This window comes from Montipora foliosa, chromosome 5 (genome assembly GCF_036669935.1).
Source record: "Montipora foliosa isolate CH-2021 chromosome 5, ASM3666993v2, whole genome shotgun sequence".
NCBI classification, from domain to species: domain Eukaryota; kingdom Metazoa; phylum Cnidaria; class Anthozoa; order Scleractinia; family Acroporidae; genus Montipora; species Montipora foliosa.
Window position 1 is genome coordinate 13,658,222 of NC_090873.1, and position 20,394 is coordinate 13,678,615.

At 40.2% G+C, this 20,394-nt stretch overlaps 1 protein-coding gene across 2 annotated transcripts in view; it reads right to left on the reverse strand.

Annotated features, from left to right (window-relative positions):
* LOC138003672 (general transcription factor 3C polypeptide 1-like) overlaps positions 1-20,394 on the reverse strand; it is a 103,782-nt gene that overhangs the window by 7,787 nt on the left and 75,601 nt on the right. For both annotated transcript variants that reach the window (XM_068849870.1, XM_068849869.1), the window contains exons 24-35: positions 19,196-19,294; positions 15,392-15,505; positions 11,643-11,725; positions 9,605-9,701; positions 8,653-8,751; positions 7,751-7,822; positions 7,031-7,087; positions 6,643-6,719; positions 5,157-5,784; positions 3,855-3,968; positions 2,357-3,355; positions 887-976 (exon numbers count right to left, since the gene is read on the reverse strand). In XM_068849870.1, the coding sequence (XP_068705971.1) occupies positions 887-976; positions 2,357-3,355; positions 3,855-3,968; positions 5,157-5,784; positions 6,643-6,719; positions 7,031-7,087; positions 7,751-7,822; positions 8,653-8,751; positions 9,605-9,701; positions 11,643-11,725; positions 15,392-15,505; positions 19,196-19,294 (2,529 nt within the window). The remainder of the gene's footprint in view (positions 1-886; positions 977-2,356; positions 3,356-3,854; positions 3,969-5,156; positions 5,785-6,642; positions 6,720-7,030; positions 7,088-7,750; positions 7,823-8,652; positions 8,752-9,604; positions 9,702-11,642; positions 11,726-15,391; positions 15,506-19,195; positions 19,295-20,394) is intronic.

The following is a 20,394-nucleotide window of genomic DNA, read 5'->3' on the forward strand; positions in this document are numbered from 1 at the left end:
GTCACTCACATGAAGAAGTCGCCATGTTGGACGCGGAAATTCCTGGGAATGAGTCCCTTCTAGGCTCTCTCTGATAATTACGGAGCAAGTACCCAGTCCATTGGTTTGTGTTTCGCGAAATTGGTTTGTGTTTTGGCAAACTGGTTCGTGTTTTGAGAAATTGATTTGTGTTTTGAGAAATCAATTTGTGTTTTGGGAAATTGATTTGTGTTTGGCGAAATTGGTTTGTGCTTTGGCAAACTGGTTCGTGTTTTGAGAAATTGATTTGTGATTGACCCTTTTGGGCCACCGTACAAAAGCGCTAAAGAGCCGAAATATTCTTTGTAAAATTAACAAATTGCTGTCAGTTTTTCATGCGTCTGTCCTGTTATTGATCATGAATTTCGTCATAACATTGTCAAAGTAGCTGTGGATCAGGCAGAGGGGTCAAATATAAGTCAAAACACGAGAAGAACGCAAGACAAAAATGCGAGAAACTTCAATTTTATTCAAGCTGACGCTACCAATATCGTGTCAATATCGCATAAATTATAAATTTATGTGTCTGTCAGCTTATTGACAATAAAAATTAGCGAATGAGCGCGAGAGAATTTTACAGTTATTGTAAAATTTCAAATTCATCAGACATTATCTGGTAAATTGCGCTCAAAGTTTCAGAGACAGCTCATTATGCAATGAACTTTCAATGGTTTAGAAAGGATGTTTTGTATGATGGATTAGAAAACCATGGGCTTATGCTAATGAGGCAAAAAATGTAAACAAAGATTGCCCTATGGTAAAGTTCCTTGCAGCCAATTGGTATTAGCGCCGCTTGATCAGTCAGGCAACAAGCGAAAGGTAACAGACTGCACAGCTGAAAATGAAAAAAAAAAAAAACAGTACTCACCAGTTTAGCAGCACACATGTATTCAAAATGTTGTTCAATTGAATAATGTGACAAAGGTAATTCCCCTTTTTTGCTTCCACAGATTCTCTCCTGGAAAATAATAAATCTTCATTTGTTTAACATCAAATGCCTTGTAATGTAATACTTAGCAATGGGTGGTTAATTTTTTCAAGGTACGCCATCGGCTCTGCTTATTTCCCTTTCGTAAACGGCCGATGCCATTGTTAGTGGTCAATGTCATGCTTAGTGGCCACGACTTTCGGAATAAAATGGACCCGAGGTGGTTGAATTTTCAACTAAATCAGCTAAAATTACACCCAGATTGAGACCTTAAGGACGTTCGCGCTCAAAACGTTCCCACGTACAGATTTTTTTAAAAATTGCCACGCAGAAAGGTATTGATCTACTTTTGCCAAAAAGGCAAAAAAAATGGGGGATCACCGTGCTCGTTTTCGAGATCATGAGGTGCAGTTTTAGACGCTTTCGTTATTTTAAGACGATCGTAGCTTACAACTGTCAGGAATAAAAAAGCTACATTAGTGAAACTTAGATCAGGTAAACGTACTCAATTCAACATAACTAATATAACTAAACAAACTTTAGCAGCTGATGTCTTTTTCTGAAGTGAAATAGATCTTGAAAAACGATACATATTAGTCTAAGAAAGAAGACTTCGATCGCACGAGAGCATAAAAGGCGTAATATTTGTAATTTGTAACAGATTTTTTTTGTTTTTTGTTAAAATGGACAAAATCAGGAAAGAATGTGATCTACGGAAAGAAAAATGGGGGTCACCGAGCATTCAAGAGAGTAAAATCGCTGCGAAGTTGTCAAAGCGATTGTCTATTCGCACTGTCACGCCATTGCGTGACATTTCCGAGAAGACCTGGGTCCACATCTATCCCATAATGCCACATGCTTTCACGTTCCATTCTTGTGGAAAATGTTTGCACCTTTAGTATCGTGTTTACCTTCGTGGTCTGCGATGAATGACGTGTGCGTGACATGCGCGAAAAAATGCGCAGTAGCAATGGGCGCGAACGTCCTTAAGCCAAGGGTTTGCATTACGTTGAGGTTGATGTTAGTTTTACACATTGCAATTAACTATTTACTATATTTTATACAAAGTGGTTAAATATGTAAAAAAAAATTAAGTTTTGGCCGTGCCACTGGATAGTGCTGTGGTGAGTGACGCACGCTCATAATGCAATAGCCCCGGTGCAATACGTCATTTGGTCTTTTCTTTCTTTATTAAAAAAAAAAAAAATCATAACACAAAAAAACTTCTAAGAGTCATTGAAATGGCAACGACCGTTTACGAAAGGGAAATTGCCATGCATCACCGCTGTGTTGGTGGACTAAAACAAAAGATCTCTTATTAGCTTCCTTTATTCGTCCACCATGCAGGAATTCCACATTACACCATCGTCACCTCGGTCTAAAGAAGGTCCCCTGTTTACCCCAACATACCTTTAATTGTGCCACAGACACACCTATCTCCTTGCTTGAGCTAACAATATCTTGAATGTTTCTAACCAGAACTGAGTCCATTTCGTTAAATCCCAGTTCATTCTTCTTTTGGTCCAAGTAATCTTCCAATGACATTGCCGGAGAAAGAATAACAGGGCAAGTCAAGAAATCACTAGAAATTTGACCCAACGATGCACTGATTGGGTTTGAAGTTGCCCGTTGAGTCGTTGAATGTTCGCCTGTTTCGGTCTTATTTCGTTCTCCCATCGATGCTGTCTCAGAGAATGAATTTGCCTCTGAAACAGCTTCAGAGTACGTGTTTCCTCCGTCTGCGAGATTCAGGCCATTCTCTAAATCTGCAAGCCACTTGGCATCGGTTATTTTAAGTTTGTTTTTACAGGGGTACAAAGACATGAAGTCGTGGGTATTTAGAGCTCGAGCTGGTAGCTGCTTGATATGATCGTACGGGTCCTTTCCTCCCCTTGCTAGCATAAGCATTGTTCTTGAAGAACGAGAAGAGAAACTAGCTTTAGACAAAGAAGCTACGGGCACAGTTCTGCTTCGGGCAGGTCGTGCTACCTTAACAATTTCAGAGCAACTTGTTAGGTAGCTGGTACTGTCTTTGACAGCTTCCATTTCAGACGCACTTGTGAATTTTGTAACGATCGATGAAGGCAATTTCAAGGTAAAAACTTCTCGTTCTTCCAGTGTTACATTATCCCTTGGGAGTGTGAAAGCAGCAGCAGCTTTTCCTTTTCCTCCAGATTTTGAGCGGACTTTTCCTTTGGTTAATGCAAGCGACTGAACACCTTTCTTGCCTTTTTTCGATACCGTTGCCACAGCCGGCGACATTTCAATTCTCTCCGTACCCTTCCCAGGAGCTTTCCTTGCTTTAATTCCATCATCACCAGAACTTACTCCATCCATCATTGCTAATGACGCGTCACTTTCGTCGTTGCTTTTCTCAGATGAAGCTGCAGTTGATGACTGGACACTAGCCTGTCAAGACGCAAGATATAAGCCAAGTTTACTTCCAGAAAGTGGAAAAACACGAACCATTGAATCCAAAGAGAAAAGAAAACTAGGAAAGCGAAAAACTCGTAAAAAGTGATTTTTAAAATCACACTAAGTAATGAAGTAGAAAATCAGTATAGGTAATCAGAGAAGTGAACCTTGCATGACTCCATGAAACTCCAAAAACTGCCCTTGTAATTCTGGGCTGAGTTGCTCGAATCACTGTTAACTTTAAGCACGATGCCTACTCATTCAAAAGTATTTTGTGCGGCTTATGAATATGCGGGAAAAGCAGATCTTAACAATTGTGTTATTGAAATCCAAAAAGAAAATTGGAGGCAACCAATTTGACAATGTTATGACGAAATTCATGATCAATAACAGGACAGACGCATGAAAAACTGACATCAATTTGTTAAACTTCCAATACAAAATGCCTTGATCTTTACTCTAGACTTAAAAAACTCTCAAACTATTTACTCACTTCTGCAATGTCCTCAGCTGTCTGCTGTTGTGGTTCCATGTCGACCGCTGATTCTGCTAATTCTGAGGGATCCATGTTCAAAATTTCATCAGGAATGTTCACCTCGACAGATGCCTGGATTGAGGAAGAAACCTAAGTCAAAATCTTACTTTGCCACAAATGCTTGCAATCTCGCAATCTAATTGGCTAATTTGCTGTTGTCGATAAGAGTCTGGACAACGCTGCTAGCGTCATGCTCACGTCAATTGTAATAGCTATCAGGAACGCTTATTTTGTAAATGAACCAATCAGATTGTGAAAGAGATAATTATACACAACGCTTGCTCTTCCTTTGTGTCATGATCTTGCAAAATAAAAATTTTCTTTGGCATTGAATATTGCAGTAAGAAACACCAGACGCACTAGACTGAGGCTTGCAGTCAGAGTATTATCAAGTCGGAAAGTTAGGAAGATCCACTCATGCGAAAGTGGTTTTCAGGAAGGTCCTGCACCGCATCACATTGGAATTTAGAAATGTTGGTTTTTAAGGAGGAGGAAAAATTGGACAACCTGGAGAAAAAACCTCTTCAGAGTAGAGTAAAGAACCAACAACAAACTTTACCCACATATGGCCACGAGTGAACAGAATCGAAGCTGGGCCACACTGGTGGGAGGCGAGTGCAATCACCTTTACGTGCGTACCACCATCCCTAGCCTCCTACGCAGACGATCTTAGGGCTTCGTCACGCGTTCTTCCCCCACTAACGTCTGCTGAAACAAAGCAAAAACAAAAAAAAAAAAAAAAAACACTTCCGTTCGTGGATTACCGACCAATCAGGGGCCGTTTTCCAGTTTTGGGTAAACTCGTGTTTTGTATGGCATTCTTTCGCAGCATGTGATTGGCTATGCACAACACAATTAGTCCATGCTGATTGGTTTCTTTAAATGGTGGACAAACAGCCATTGAACGGAAGCGGTTTTTCGTTTCAGCAGTCGTTCATGGGAGAGGAACGCCGTAACGAAGCCCTAAGAACGTCTGTGTGGGAGGCTACGCCATCCTTGCTCCCCAATGAGAGTCTGCATTAGCAGTCGTGACGCAAAAAAGGATGCTGAACCCAGTAAATACAGTACGTTTGTTATTATGTCATTCAACAAATCAATCGAGGTAGTACGGAGTAAATGCTGAATACTCTGCCACCTTTGTTAGCATTCGACGGTGGGAACTTCTTCTTCAAGTCAGAATACGACAGATGCTATTCTTATGCAAGCTGGTAGTATTCTTGAAAAAGTGTTTTGAAGAATCCAAGGAATATCACACATTACCTTGCCTGTAACTAGTAGCGACAAAACGCAGGCCACATGCCCTCCAAGAGTGCATTTAGGTTTGATCTCTATTACACCTGGAGTGAGATTCTTAACGGGTTGTTGCTTTGTATTACCACCATTCCGACTGCTTGAGAGTCCGACACCTTTCTTGCTGGTAGTACAACTGACGCTGCTAATGACCTCACTGCAACTAATACTTCCACTGTCCGTATTACTGCTGCTTTCTTTCAGGATGGTGGAGGCGGCATTGCTGCTCTTGATGTCCTCTGTGCTACTCTCAGTGCCAGCGCTGTCACTACAGCCATCAACCCCACTAGCGGTCGTCCGAGTGCCAGTTTCGCCGCTAGGAGGACCATTGCTCCCACAACTGTTGTCGGTACCCTTATCACAACTGTTACTACTGCTTCTGGGGCCATCATCTCTAGAGCTGCCCATAGGAGTGTTGGCTCCATTTCCTTCAACGCTGTTGTCCCCTTTGTCATTGCTGCTTCTGGTGCTGCAACTAGTGATGGCGTTACTTCCCAGTAATGTGTGCTCTTCTCCTTTCACCAGATGATTAAAAAACGTTATAAATTCTTTTGCTAATCTGTCCAGCTTTGAGCCTTCCATGAAGAGTCGATGATATCTAAGGATTAAAGATATTCATGTTTGACTCATTGTGATAAAACCAGGGCAACCTCCACACGCTGCCCATACAATGCAAAGGCTGCGCAAGGCAGCTGGTGCTTAAAACAATATAACAACCGTAAAGTTCCCCCCTCCCCCTTCCCCCCAAAAAGATTAACGATTATTTGACAAACTACTCTTATTCGCAGCCGTTATTGGGGAGTCACGCAACGCGTGACAACACAAAGAACGGCTGCGTAGGAGACTACAGAGTGTTTTCACTCACGTGATCAGTAACCTTGTTTTGCCACCGAAACAAAAGAAAACGTTTGCATGATAATAGAGCTCAATTCCCAAACGATTTGTTGGGGACACCAACATGGCCGCCGTTCCTTTGTTTAGGGAAACCAACATGACCGCTGTCATGTGAAAACACTCCATTAGCAGGCTGAAGATGAACAATGTCAGTTGGACCAAGTGGTTTAACACACCTTCTTTTATTACTGAACTCTTCAAGAAATTGCCAATCATTTTTCAATAATGCCTGCATATTAATAATGGACACTGATGCACAATCTATTGACGATTACTGCTGGCTTTGTTTCTCTTCATATAGCTTTTCTTTGATTTTTAACTCAGTGCCAGAGCTAATTGGTTCTTTCACTATGTAAATTGTGAGAAGCACGGATGGCACAACTAAACTCAAACCCCACGACCCTGGCGTCACATAGGGGTTGAGTTTGTTGGTTCTCTACTCTGATGTAAGAGGTTTTCGCACAGTATTCTGGTTTTCCGCTCTCACAAAAAGACAAACATTTCAATGTTCACACTGCCACGGGTGGGAGTAACACAGAGTGGTTGCAGAGAGTATACTTACACAATGCTAAGCTGGAAGGTCAGGGATGCAAACGGCAATGACCGCATCAACTGGGCTGAATAATGCTCGACAGATCTCTGCATAACAGAAGGCAAACAAGGCACTATGAAGTTACAACATCAGCAACATAGAGTGGTTTTTAATTGAGCGTCGAAAGTGATAAGTGAATTGCTTTGGTTTTGCATTAGTTCACTCAGTGATTGATTCAACGTTTTCGCGCCACTTTTTCAACTTATCACAAGTGAAACCAAAACTAATTGGGGTTCCCGCGTGCACATTTTCCCGCGCTTTGTGTCGGCTACGTGTAATTACTTCGAGTTTTGATTGGCTTACTGGATTGTCTCTGTCCTTTTGATTGGCCAAAGTAATTACTTTGGTTTTGAATTACCTTTCTAGTGACAAGGTTCTTATTCTGCATGTCCTTAAACACAGCATGGAGCTCTTCCTACAAAATGAGGCACGAAATCATAAAATCAGACCAATCCTGTAAAAATGTTAATCACTTCAATTTACTGAGTAAATTAGCCACAATGAAAAATATTATAATACCCTTTGGCTTAGTTGTCCCTCCAAAATTTTGCATGAGCATTGCTTCCATATTCTCTTGAGACTTACAATGGTTCAAAGAGAAATTAAAAATAATGCTTATGCAAAATTTTGGAGGGACAAACAAAGAGTATTGTGGTATTTTTGATAGTGGCTAATAGTCGTTGATATTTTCCTAAATTGGAGTAAGTGAACCACGAGGATAACTTTTTTGTTCCGAGCATTCGCATTTGGTGTAGATTTTGCAATTCTTGTTTCTGCGCAAGCTCAAAAGATCAAGTTGTACTTGTATTTCAATCTAAACGTCATTTCCGTCACCAGAGCCTTGGATCTAATGTCTGCGCATGACCTGAGGCTCTGGGAAACAACTCTTTGTAGGAGAACATGGGCCGTAGGGTGCTTATAGCCAAAAATTGGCTATTTGAACCTTACAGCGCCTGCTCACTCCACGTGCTAACATGAATGCGCCAGTGAGAGATGCTTTTCACTATTCGCTCACTTAACCTCACACTCTCTTTCGTGTATATTAAAGGGAAAATTGTTAAGAACAAAATAATCTCACCCATGTGAAGGAGTTAAACATTTGAAAGACTCTGTAAGCGTCATATAATTCTGGAGAAGTGGTAAAAGCGATCTGAAAAGGATGAATACAATGATATGCAAGACACTGATACAGAACACAGCAAGAAACGACTTGTTTTCTAAGAGGTCTGCTACAGTAATGGTGGGCTGTGAAAACAGATACGTAGACTGTGGTGGAGAGCTGTATTTTATTTTTAGGGACCTTGGAGTTATCTTTAACGAGATAGTTTGGTTTTCGAACTTATTTTTCAGAGCAAATGCAAAAATGGTAGCTAATATATCACTTTTTCTTTTGTGTACTAATAAGCCAAACTTGCCTTGTTTTAACGCTAAAAGTGATTTTCGATTTTACACATACTGACAAGTCTATAACTAACATTCAAAATACAAAAATACAAAATCAATGCTGGCCATTTGCTCAAACAAACATAGACACTACAACGTTTCGTTTATATTCTTAATGGCGCGCGGAGCACCATGGATAAGAAAATAAAATTCGGTTTTGGTCACTGTACGACCGTACGTCCACCCTTCCATCTATGCCAATGTGAAACTCCATGGTGCAACCCACGTTTTTCGCGGGAACATCTTTGATATTGGACATCCATGTTATGGTTAATTGACACCTGTCCAAATAGGGTATACGCTGTCCAGTATCACGTGACCATATCAAGGGCTCAAGTTTAAATCTCACTGAGGTCAGCTGTTTTGTTTTTAAAAACAATTGACCGCTGACTAGGTGGTGGTTTTCGATTGGAGTGCAAGCTCAAGCCAGGTTAACATATTGTAAGAATAAATAACACGGGAGCTCCGCTTTTAGGCTTGGCTAAATCTATACATTACAAAGTACATGTACTTTGGAAACAATAATGCGTTTCGGACCTGGATTTGGTCTCTGATTGCTGCCTTGGTAATGTCAGCGACAGAACTAATAGCTGGTCCCAATGATAAAATGCTCTCATCTGACGAATCTACCTGAGACTAGGAAACAAAGTCAAGAAGTAGTTTAATGGCACAAGACTAAAACTTAATACAGTACCACATTCAATAAGCTTTCATTTTAGGTTAAGCCAGGTAAACAGCAAGGAAGCGATTGTGTTTACATCCAATTTCGTTCTGAATGAGCCACTTGGACCTCACAGCTAGAAAGTGGAGATTGGGAACCCTTCAAAGATATACGATAGCGACATCAATGAAAACGCCAGATTCTACTTCTTACTTCTTCCGTAGATAATAGGAAGTGTTTACAACATCCTAACACGACAAATACTTAAACGTCCTTGCTATTCGCAGATGTGGGGATGTGGGGATCGTTGTTCCAGTTTATTCAGATTCTACTTCTTACTTCTTCTGTAGATAATAGGAAGTGTCGTTCATCATCCTAACACGACAAATACTTAAAAGTCCTTGCTATTCGCAGATGTGGGGATGTGGAGATCGTTGTTCCAGTTTATTCAGATTCTACTTCTTACTTCTTCTGTAGATAATAGGAAGTGTCGTTCATCATCCTAACACGACAAATACTTAAAAGTCCTTGCTATTCGCAGATGTGGGGATGAGGCAACACATAAAAAGTAAAACCAAAGTAGGCTCAGACTAATTTTGTTATTTAATCCACAGTTAAAGCGAACTTAGAAATGGCCCATTGTGACTTGTTGGCAAAGGCTTTAAACCCCTCCCTGTGGACTATACACTGCATGTAACTATCTTCTTGAAATTGGAATTAGTTCATAACTCATTGGTAATGTCTACTACGATTGGGCAAATCACACACAGTGGTTTTGGTGTAAAGACTCTTCCAACCCACTGTATGTAAGATGTATGATGTGCTCACCTCCTCAGCAACAAAAGCTTGGACTTTATACTTTTCATGAAGTTCTTTCACTGAAGAAACTAACGGGGGATCACCATCACAAGACAAACTTGAAGAGCTGCAGTCAACAAATGCAACAAAAAGTGTATCAGAAGCATGGAATTTGTATTAAGAGTCTCAATGCTACTTTGAGATAACCAAGACTGTTGAAGCAAGGAAGGGAACCTTTTCATTAACAAAAAAAATTTATATATTTTTTACTGGATTAAAAGCCCACTTTCACCCGACAGGCATTCCGTGCAGTGGAATAATTTTCATATATGAAAATACCGTCAAAGCTGAAATCCATCCAATCAGATCGCTACGACAAGCAATGGGGAGCAGGGATGGCACAGTGGTGAGAGCACTCGCCTTCCACCAATGTGGCCCAGGATCGATACCCGGATTCTACGCCATACGTGGGTTGAGTTTGTTAGTTCTCTGCCCTGCCCCGAGAGGTTTTTCCCCGGCTACTCCGGTTTTCCCCTCTCTTCAAAAACCAAAATTTACAGGCGTAGCTCAGTTGGCTAGTGCGCGGCTTTCGGAGCAAGGGGTCCCCAGTTCGATCCTCTGTGACTTCAACGTCTGTTTCCACTTTCCTCTGATCTGTGTAGCTATAGCTTTAAATATCCGTGAAACGGAGCACTGACAGAGAGAGGGGAGTAAAAGGCGCACTGTCAGCTTCCATTGATACCAGTTTCATAACTGAAGAAACTACCGACGTTAAATAAATTGACTTTACTTTACTGACTTTATGCGAATTTCCATTACAAGAACACTCGGTTGAAAAGCCCGTCTGTTGAAGGTGGGCCTTTAAAGTGGACCTACACACAAATATTTTTCATTCCCAATATAAATCACCCCATATGTCACCATTGTCACCATGAATTTAGCTTTTTCTGCGCCATGCAAGCCTCGTAAACTTGGCAGAAATAGTAGTAATTTGGACCCACGACCGTGATATGAGAGGCATGCATGGGTCTACTCTTGGTTTTACATCACAAACTGCTTTGAATTTCTTTTTTCAAAGAAATTTTGCAGTGCAAAGCAGTTTGTGACGTAAAAATCGAGAATAGACCCATGCCTCTCACATCACGGTCGTAGGTCCAAATTACTGCTAGTTTTGATACCTTGCCGCATCTTGCCCGACAGTGAAAAAGGGAAATTTTGAGGTAAGATTGTAGACGGAAAATATTTGACTTTAGCTGCACTTTACTGAGTATTCATATGGGGAATTCATTATTCAAATTAAGAAATAATTAAGCCAAATGGAAGAATGACCTGAATCAGGAACCCATGACCCGGAGCCTACAACTCTACTGTGTTCGTGTAACGGCGTTTTCACAGACCGATTTATTTTTAGATTGAATTTCCCGCGAATGAGACTCCCACAGGAGCCCGATGACCAATTACAAGAAATTAAGCTGACATCATAGGGTCACCGAACCGAAACTGCCTTTGTTTTTTGACATAATTCGCGGGAAGGGTTGGTCTAAAAATAAACCTACTTGTGAAAACGCCGTTTCACAGACGCTGTATGGAAGTTGCACGCTCCAGATGGGCTCCTGCCTGAATAGACTATTTTCCCCTTCCCATAATGCAATAAGTTTTGGAGGGTTCTTTACACAAAAACAATACAAGTTATTGACTCTCGGGACTGTATCATGCTTCAGTGAACTGGATACCCATTGTTTTAACGCAAAGAACCCCCAAAATAAGCTGTATTATGGGATTTGCGAAAATAGCGAATAACCCACTTGGGGCAAAGTTTAACACCCTTCTTACCAAAATGCAGAAAGTTCTCATATGAAACAACTATGATCAAAGGTTACAAACTAGTTTGAGAAGTTCAAGTGTTCGAATTTAGGGAAATTGCCATCAGTACTACATTGCTGATGTCAATTATTTACGAGACAAGCGGCAAACGGCTTAATCATTTACTTTACTGATCCGTTCTATTTTGTTGCACAGAGATTTTGAAACCGTTACATTAGAGTACAAAAATATCTTTACTTCCTACCTAAACTTTTGCCTCAATCTTTTCACAACTTCCTTAAATGTCACTTCAAATTCGGCTTGTGGATCACCGAATCCCTGGAATGACTAAACATCCGTAAAATAAATGTTAATTAACAAGCAAGTTTTGGGAAGAAGCAACCTGGGAAGAAGAGGTGCCGATAGATAGAGGAATGATTTTTTCCACAGAAAAATAACTTAAGGACAGTGCCTACTATTGTTATTGCGCATACGTTCTGCACATCTTAAGATACTCGGATTTCCACGGGTGGTGCTTATTAATACAGGGATATTCTTGTGCGGTTCAAAACTATGCGGAGAAAGCAGAACTTAGCAACTGATCTTGGTATCCGAAAAGAAAATTGGGGGTAACCACGCATTTTTCAGAGATAATTAACCTTCAATTTGGAAAAGAACGCCATACATTACTTTGTATTTTAAAGCTTTTTGAATTTCAATAACATTTTTTAAGATCTGCTTTTCCCGTATATTCAGTAAACCACCCAAAAATGCCAGCAAATTAGTAGGCACCGCCCTTTAAAGGAAAGTTTCACGGGTTTACGCATGCCCAAGCTTTGGCGCTAGCAGTAGTAGTTTTTACGGTTTCTTACTGGACCAGATGATGATCATTGATCACAGAGAGTGTTAAAACGAATACACGGAATAACTGAGGCCCAAATTTGGTGGAAGTTAGTGTGGCTTTACACAAAAAATATCAAATTTAGTTTTGACCATCGAATTTATTGTACGGGCCGAAGATTTGATTCTATGCACGCGATGTCATAACGCACGAGTCATCTCTTTGCAAGCAGTAGGTTCATAACACAAAGGAAATGATTGCAATCAGCAATTCCACTTCTATGGTATTGTTTCCATTTCCTGCAGCTGCGCTTTCGATTGTTTCCATAACAATGGAATTAAATGGGCTGATGCGACCGTTTGCCCATGCGCAGAGACATGAAATCGTCCCTTTCAAGTGACTATAATCCCAAGTGTATATTTGCATGGCGTGAAATATGGCAAAACCAGAATTTTCTATGAATTTTCAGTGGCGAAAAATCAAGGTTTGAAAACCCATTGCCAAGCTGCAGAATTCGCCGAAAGGGCATGGGTCGACTGTAATTCAGTTGTAACGTAAAACCCGGACTTTAATCGTTCTGATTTGTGACTTGCTGAAAAAATGCCTGAGAAATGTATTGTCTTTGGCTGTAGCAACGTTCGAAACTGTTCCATTAAAGCGCTTATGGGGTGTTTTCTGTATTTCTTCCCCTGTCCCTCTTTCTTGCTCATAACACAAAACAACGCTAGACATTCTGCGTCTGCTTGCGGCTCGTCGGCATCCTTATACGTTCAGCTTCCACATCTGAGGATTGATCGCTCAAGTTTTGGTGAGACTTCGACTGCTTTATTTCGGAGACCTCAGAATCTGAACTGGATACGAGAGCGAAGTCGTTCTATGGCTAGGCCATTTAATTATATGTCACTGCTCCCTATAAATGTCGGCCGCGAATAACAGCTGTTTTCAAATACAATGTACTACTCTTTCGCTTTTGTTGTCGTCTGCCCTCTCCCTTTGCTTTGTTCAGTTTGCCCTGTTGCTAAATTTCTGGGTTTTACGTCACTAGTACCAATCTTCCCTTAACCCGGTCGTGGAGCAGAAAAACCATATTTTAAAATTTCAAAGAAAATTCCAGTTTTGACCAAAAAACAATGTTTTTGGTGCCATTTTTCTCAGTATGACACAACGTTTCATCTGGGCAAAAACGTTTTGGGGATTATAGACACCTTAAGCTATCTTGTTAGGATCACTCAGCCGAGTTGATTTGAACTGCAATAGGCAGTAGGCTCTGACGAGGGGGCCAAAGGTCAAAGCGTCAGCTTTCAAATTTCTCTACGTTGGTCAATTTACAATGCCAACCCAAATCCATTTCTGAATTTCAATTTGCCACAGACGACGCACCAGTTTCCTTAGAAACTAAATCGCATTAGCCACCGTTATGTGTCTGAATACCTTATAGCGCAGCTCCAGTGGCACCACACTTATAGGATCAGGTAGGAACCCATGAGTTGCTTTTCTCATGGTAATTGTGGCTAGCGGTATTGCTCGTGGGCACATACGACGACGTCTCACAACAATAATAATGATAATGATGATGATAATAATAATCAATACGTCCAACATGACAGCCTTTTACAGCGTACATCTTTGATATTGGACATCCATGTTATGGTCAACCAACATCTGTTAAAATGAGGTATCCGCTGACCAGTATCACGTGACCATATCTCAGCCATTTAATTTTCACTGTCGTTCACCCAACTTTTTCATAAAGTTCTTGCAAACGACAAAGTTAACAGTGAAAATTGTTTTAAGTGTCGTCCAAATAGCAACGACCGTTTACAAAGCGGACATTTCCAACAACGACATCTACAGCAACGACAACGCCAAAAAGCAGTTGGATCATTGGTTAAAAGAAGAAAAATGATTGTGCTGCACGTGCGGAACACTTTCTTGTACATTTCTTTCCAGTATTCCGATATTTCGCCAAAACAACAACTAGAAATGACCTAATTTAAGGTTCTGATAACAACGAGGACATACAACAGTCAATCTTTCATTCTCTCTCTTTACTCCAATCTGTTCGTATCAATTCAGTTATAGGATATCTCTCCCATATTGTACAATGAAACGATCGTGAAATACTTATTCAAGATAGCGAAATGTACCGCGCACCGGTGGATCACTTGGTTGAGCACCGGGCTGTCACGCGGGAGGTCGTGAGTTCAACTCCGGCCGGACCAACACATAGGGTCTTTAAATAACTGAGGACAAAGTGCTGCCTTTGTAACGACATCTGCAAATGGTTAGACTTTCAAGTCTTCTCGGATAAGGACTATAAGCCGGAGGTGCTGTCTCACAACCCTTGGGTATATATTAAAAAAACCTGTGGGACGTTGAAGAACCCACACACTATTCGAGAAGAGTAGGGCATGGAGTTCCCGGTGTTGTGGTCTGATCTATGGAATAGGGATTAGGGATCGATTGGGATTAGGGATTAGGTGTTAACGTAAAGTAAAAATAAAGCCATGAGATTGTGAGGTCTTGTGTCACGTAGCCATCGTGGTTTACAGTACAAGCTCCCTTTTTCTTACAATGAGATGGGACGTCATGCATTTCATTGTCATTAGGGACTTTAAGATCTACGATGCGATCGTCAACGAGAATACCAAAAACAAGAATATCATCGGTTAAAGAGGAAAAACAATGGTGCTGCTCGTGTGACATGCATTTTAGCACATATTCTGCATAACAACGGCATGAAATCACCACATTTGAGGTTTTAACGAAAACGTGAGCGTACAAATAAACCTTTCTCTCTACATTTTTCCTCTGAAACCGCCTGTGCAAATTTATTTTTAGGATAGTTCGCCCACATTGTAGGATGTGAACGAGATGGAGTAATTGATACGGTACGACAGCTCAAAGTTATATTTTGAGGTGACCTTTTTATCGATGTCGCGGTGGTAGATTTTAATGTCCCTATTGTAAACAAAACCCTTCCTAGATACATTGCCTCTGTACCAAGTATGAAGAGAGAAAAAGGCCAATTTTGAGTTTTCAAAACACAGCAAAATAGTTCATCTCGCTGGAATGGTCTTGTTTGCTTAAGAGCTCAGCATGCCACCACCTCAAATTAAAATTTAGTTTATCCTCCAAAGACAAAGACAACAACAACAACAAGAATAACAAACCTCGTCCTGTGCACACTCTGCGATACAGATCTTTATAGTCATTTGCGAGTGTGTGTTCCGCATCAGCTTTTGAATCCGACGTTTAATACTTGGACCGGTTTTGTCAAAACTTGTCTGAAAATATAAAGAGTTGCATAGTGCTTTTAAATATCCATAAACTAGTTTTCATCACTCCAGTTACCTATTGGGATTACATCATACAGACATCCCATATTGTGGCAGCTCACGTGACCTGCTCTTACTTGGTATTGTATTATAGAGTGTTTTCACGTGACGTCACGACAGCCATGTTGGTGTACCCAACAAATCTTTCGGGAATCGAACTCTATTATCATTCAAACGTTTCCGTTTGTTTTGGTGGAAGAACAAGGTTAGTGATCACGTGAGTGAAAACACTCTATAAAAAGAAAAAAGTTAATGCTGATCATTGCAGTTATCAATTAAAGTTACTTAAGCGGTAAAGAAAGGAAAGTACGAAAAATTCAGGCTGGAAAGGGATTCGAACCCAGACCTCTGCGATACCGGTGCAGTGCTCTGCCAGTTGAGCTATCAACCCATCTGAGAGCTGGTCATTATGTGAGTTCATATTGAGCCCGTAAAGGATGTAGATATGACGAAAGTTTATATATGAAAGCCATATTTATTAGTTAACATTACGGACAGCGGTCACCAATAACACGCGACCTATCGCATTCAAAAGAGTCGGGTAAAGTTGCGTTTTGGTGGACGTCAATCAAATAAAAAGCCGTTAAAATTATTTTTAATTCTGACCTCATTTCAAAGCAGCAGAACCAAGAAATTGAAAGTTTTATCTGCTGATATTAAAGTTGATTTCCAGGCCAGTTTAGGAGAGCTGCTACACTACTGAAAAGAAAGGGTGTATTGTATGTTATTTTTAAATGAAAAATATCAAATTTTTGCCCGTGATGATTTGCAAAATCAACGATGCGTGTAAGTCAGCAAATTAGCACGTATAGTGAAATTTAATTTTTTTACATTTAAAAACATCGTTTTCTTTTTGTATGATTTTCCATGGAACTTAATTTAAACAACTTTAGAATTCTTTCAACTAAGTAAAATTCTCAGTTTCTTGCCTAGTTGCCTTGGAAATTGACGTCCACCGAAACGCAACTTTATCAGACTCTTTTGAAGGCGATAGGTCGCGTGTTATTGGTAGCCGCTGAAAGCAGCAACGAAAGGAAAGCCAAGCTCTCTGCAGTTCAAATATATATGGCATAATTAATATATTAACTTTCGTCGTAAAAATAACTCCCAACAATGTAAGGACGTGTAATGCACTTGCGTCAGGAAAAATCAAAATTGGGGATGCGCGGTTATTGTAAAAGTGGCTTAAATAGCCAGTTGTGTGCAAACCGACGCAACATTGTTGGGAGTTGTTGGTTCTGCATTGGATGGTGTTGGCAGTTGTGTGCAAATGGACGCAACAATTCCCAACATTGTTGGGAGTTGTTGGTTCTGCAAGTGTTGGATGGTGTTGGAAGTTGTGTGCAAATGGACACAACAACACCCAACATTCTTGGTTCTGCAGGTGTTGGATGGTGTTAGCAGTTGTGTGCAAACTGACGCAACAATTCCCAACATTGTTGGGAGTTGTTGATTCTGCAGATGTTGGATGGTGTTGGCAGTTGTGTGCAAATGGACACAACAACTCTTAACATTCTTGGTTCTGCAGGTGTTAGATGGTGTTAGCAGTTGTGTGCAAACTGACGCCACAACTCCGAACATTGTTGGGAGTTGTTGGTTCTGCAGATGTTGGATGGTGTTGGCCGTTGTGTGCAAATGGACACAACAACTCTCAACATTGTTGGTTCTGCAGATATTGGACGGTGTTGGCAGTTGTGTGCAAACCGACGCAACAACTCCCAACATTGTTGGGAGTTGTTGATTCTGCAGATGTTGGATTGTGTTGGCAGTTGTTGCGTCCGTTTGCACACAACCAAAAGCTTTGTGTCATGGTGTCACACAAGGTGACAATTTGGGAATTTGTGCAATGAAAGACGTCACGGAAATGGAAACTTGAAAAAATATTTCTACGTCATCTTCAACCTCCTTAAGGCAAAAATTCATAAGACCCTGCGACTCAGTTCGATTTTCGAATTTGATGACACCACTGTGAAAATTATGTATTGTTTTCTTTCTTCTGTCGAGTGGCGTCCAGAAGGAGGTCCAGTTTGGGGGTCCACGTTTTGTACCGTCCCTGCTCAGGATGTATTAAAACCCATGCACGAACCATCATTAAATTACCACAGGCATAATTGAACTTTTATTTCCCTTTCCCTCGGCAGCATTTCTACTATTTTGGTAAACTAGTACAAATGTAATCAATGATATAATGCGGAGCCAGGTGTCATTCTATGGTTAATTCACCTACGTAACAGAAAAATGTATTTGAATGTCTTTGTGAGTACTTAACACTCCAAAATGGATTTAACTTGAGTGTGGGCTGTCCGACTCGTACAATTTTATGAAACTGGCAAAAAACTGGCCAAAGATTTCTGCAGATTTTTTTACCACCTTCAAAACAAGTCAAAAACACGGTAGCAGTTTTGGCATTTTTCGATCAGCAAAAAGGCTCAGTTACCAGCAATAGGAATAGCTGAGCAAAATATTCTGTGTATAAAGGGTGCAATTAATCGTACGGGTTATAAAATTTCAAAGTATCTTCGCTAAAAACGGGCAGTCTCTACTCGTACTCGTACTCGTTCTCGACCTCGTCCTAGAATCCAAAGGTCCGTAACAGTCATTCCTTGACGAATTAAGTTTGGCGTAAATAAAAATCCGCCATTTTATCGATGTGCGCGAGCTAATGCGCGTGCCAATGACGCAAGAACAGTACAGTAGGTTTTGTGCAATGCAAAACCAGGGAATCACTTTAATTTGACCAATGAAAGGAGAGCCTGAAAGATTATTCTTAAATGGCACTTGAGCCTATGACCTCTACAAAACCAGTGTAGTGCTCTACTAATCGAGCTATCAAGGTAATAGACCATATTCGTATTTTCACTATTGAACTGGAACTAGCGTGCAAATGGAGGCTTTTGCGGGGGACCTTTTCAAACGCAAATACTTTTCAATACATTCCCCTGTATTAGCCTCCATTGCAAGCTAGTTCCAGTCCAATAGTGAGAATACGAGTATGGTCTATTGGGAGCTGGCCATTTTGGGAGTTCAAGGTAAACCCATTGAGAATTTGCATATGAAGAGACTTTACACAAGAAAGACATACCTGAACAGCCGATAGAGATATTTGGTACTGTAGCAACGGTGCTATGTCTAACTGAAGAAATTTCTCTGTAGCATATTCTTTGTTCTTTCTTTTTCTCGATTTAGGTAGAAACCAATTACCTCATACCTTTACAAGTTTCTTTTCTTTTAACATAACAATTTTGAGTTTCCATCTAGACGAGGTACGCAGATTTAAGCACTCTTAAAAGTTGATCGGTTCCAACCCCACCAAAAAACAATTAAAGTAACAACCATCTTTTTCAATGTCAGGCTTAAAGAGCTCTGCTGCATGTAATTGGTGGGACTGCAAATTGACAACCTCTGCTCCTCTTCTCCACTAATTTATCTAAGCCAGACCATTGTTTATGGCCAAGTCTGGATGAAAACGATTTCTGCATTTGATATATCATTGAGAAGAGAAAACAATTCCCTCTAACATTTTAGGTATATGTACAAGTGAGTATATTCACGCATGCATGCACATGTCATAGATAGACACATGATGTTGCTATGGCAACAACAAACTAAATGAGAGATTAAGATCTGGGATAAACTTACAGCACAAGCTTTGTGTAATATGTTTCTCATACAGATAAACGGGTAACGCAAGGGAGTTTCGTACTTCATGATAACCAGTGCACTCTGGAAGAGCAGCAACTGCAAAACAAACAAACAAACAAACGAATCTTACTTGATATTATTATTAGAAGTTGCTTTTGCAGTAACTGTTTTCACAGGGTTATGGCGCATTTTTAGTTTCAAAATTCAAACAGTCATGTATTCGGCAATTCAAACATTCAATTGCTCTATTCAAACCTTCAGTTTGGAAATTCAACAATTCAAACATTCATTTCGGTAATTCAAACCTTCAATTCAATTGAATATTGAATTGTCGAATTGAAAGTTTGAATGGCATGAATGTTTGAATTGTGAAGGTTTGACTTGAAGAACTGGAGGTTGCAATTACCGAAATGAGCGTTTGAATTTCCAGACTGAAGGTTGGAATTGCATGAACTGAATGTTTGAATTGCCGAACTGAAGGTTTGAATTTGCAAACTGAAGGTTGGAATTGCCGAACTGATTGTTTGAATTGCCGAACTGAGGGTTTGAATTTCCAAACTGAAGGTTTGAATTGCATGCTTGAATTTTGACACTACAAACACGCCATAATTTACAGGTGTAGCCAAGAGAGATCTTGAACCAGATATCTCCAGATCTCAAGGCAATAAAGGACGGTGCCTACTATTGTTATTGCGCATACGTTCTGCGCATCTCGAGATACTCGGGTTTTCTATTGGTGACGCTTACTAATACGGGGATAGTTTTGTGCAGTTTAAAACTATCTGCAGAAAGTAGATCTTAGTACGTACTCTTGAAATCCAAAAAGAAAATTGGGGATAACCATGCATTTCTTAGAGATAATTAAGCTTCAATTTGAGAAAGAACGCCACACATTGCTTTGCATTTTAAAGCTTTTTACACATATTCATGAAATATCTTTAAAAATATGCGTGGTTACACACAATTGACTTTTTGGATTTCAACAACACTTGTTAAAATCTGCATTTTCTGCATAATCATACACTGGGGCAAAAATATCTTTGAATTCGAAGGCACTATCCCTAAGCGCACTAACCAAAGGACCCAATCTTCTTTTGCTATATACATGTAAGTTTCTTCAATCTTTAGACTTGATTAAGTATAGCAGCTCAGTTAAGATGTGGACACATTCTTCATTAAAGTTCTAATGATTTTAG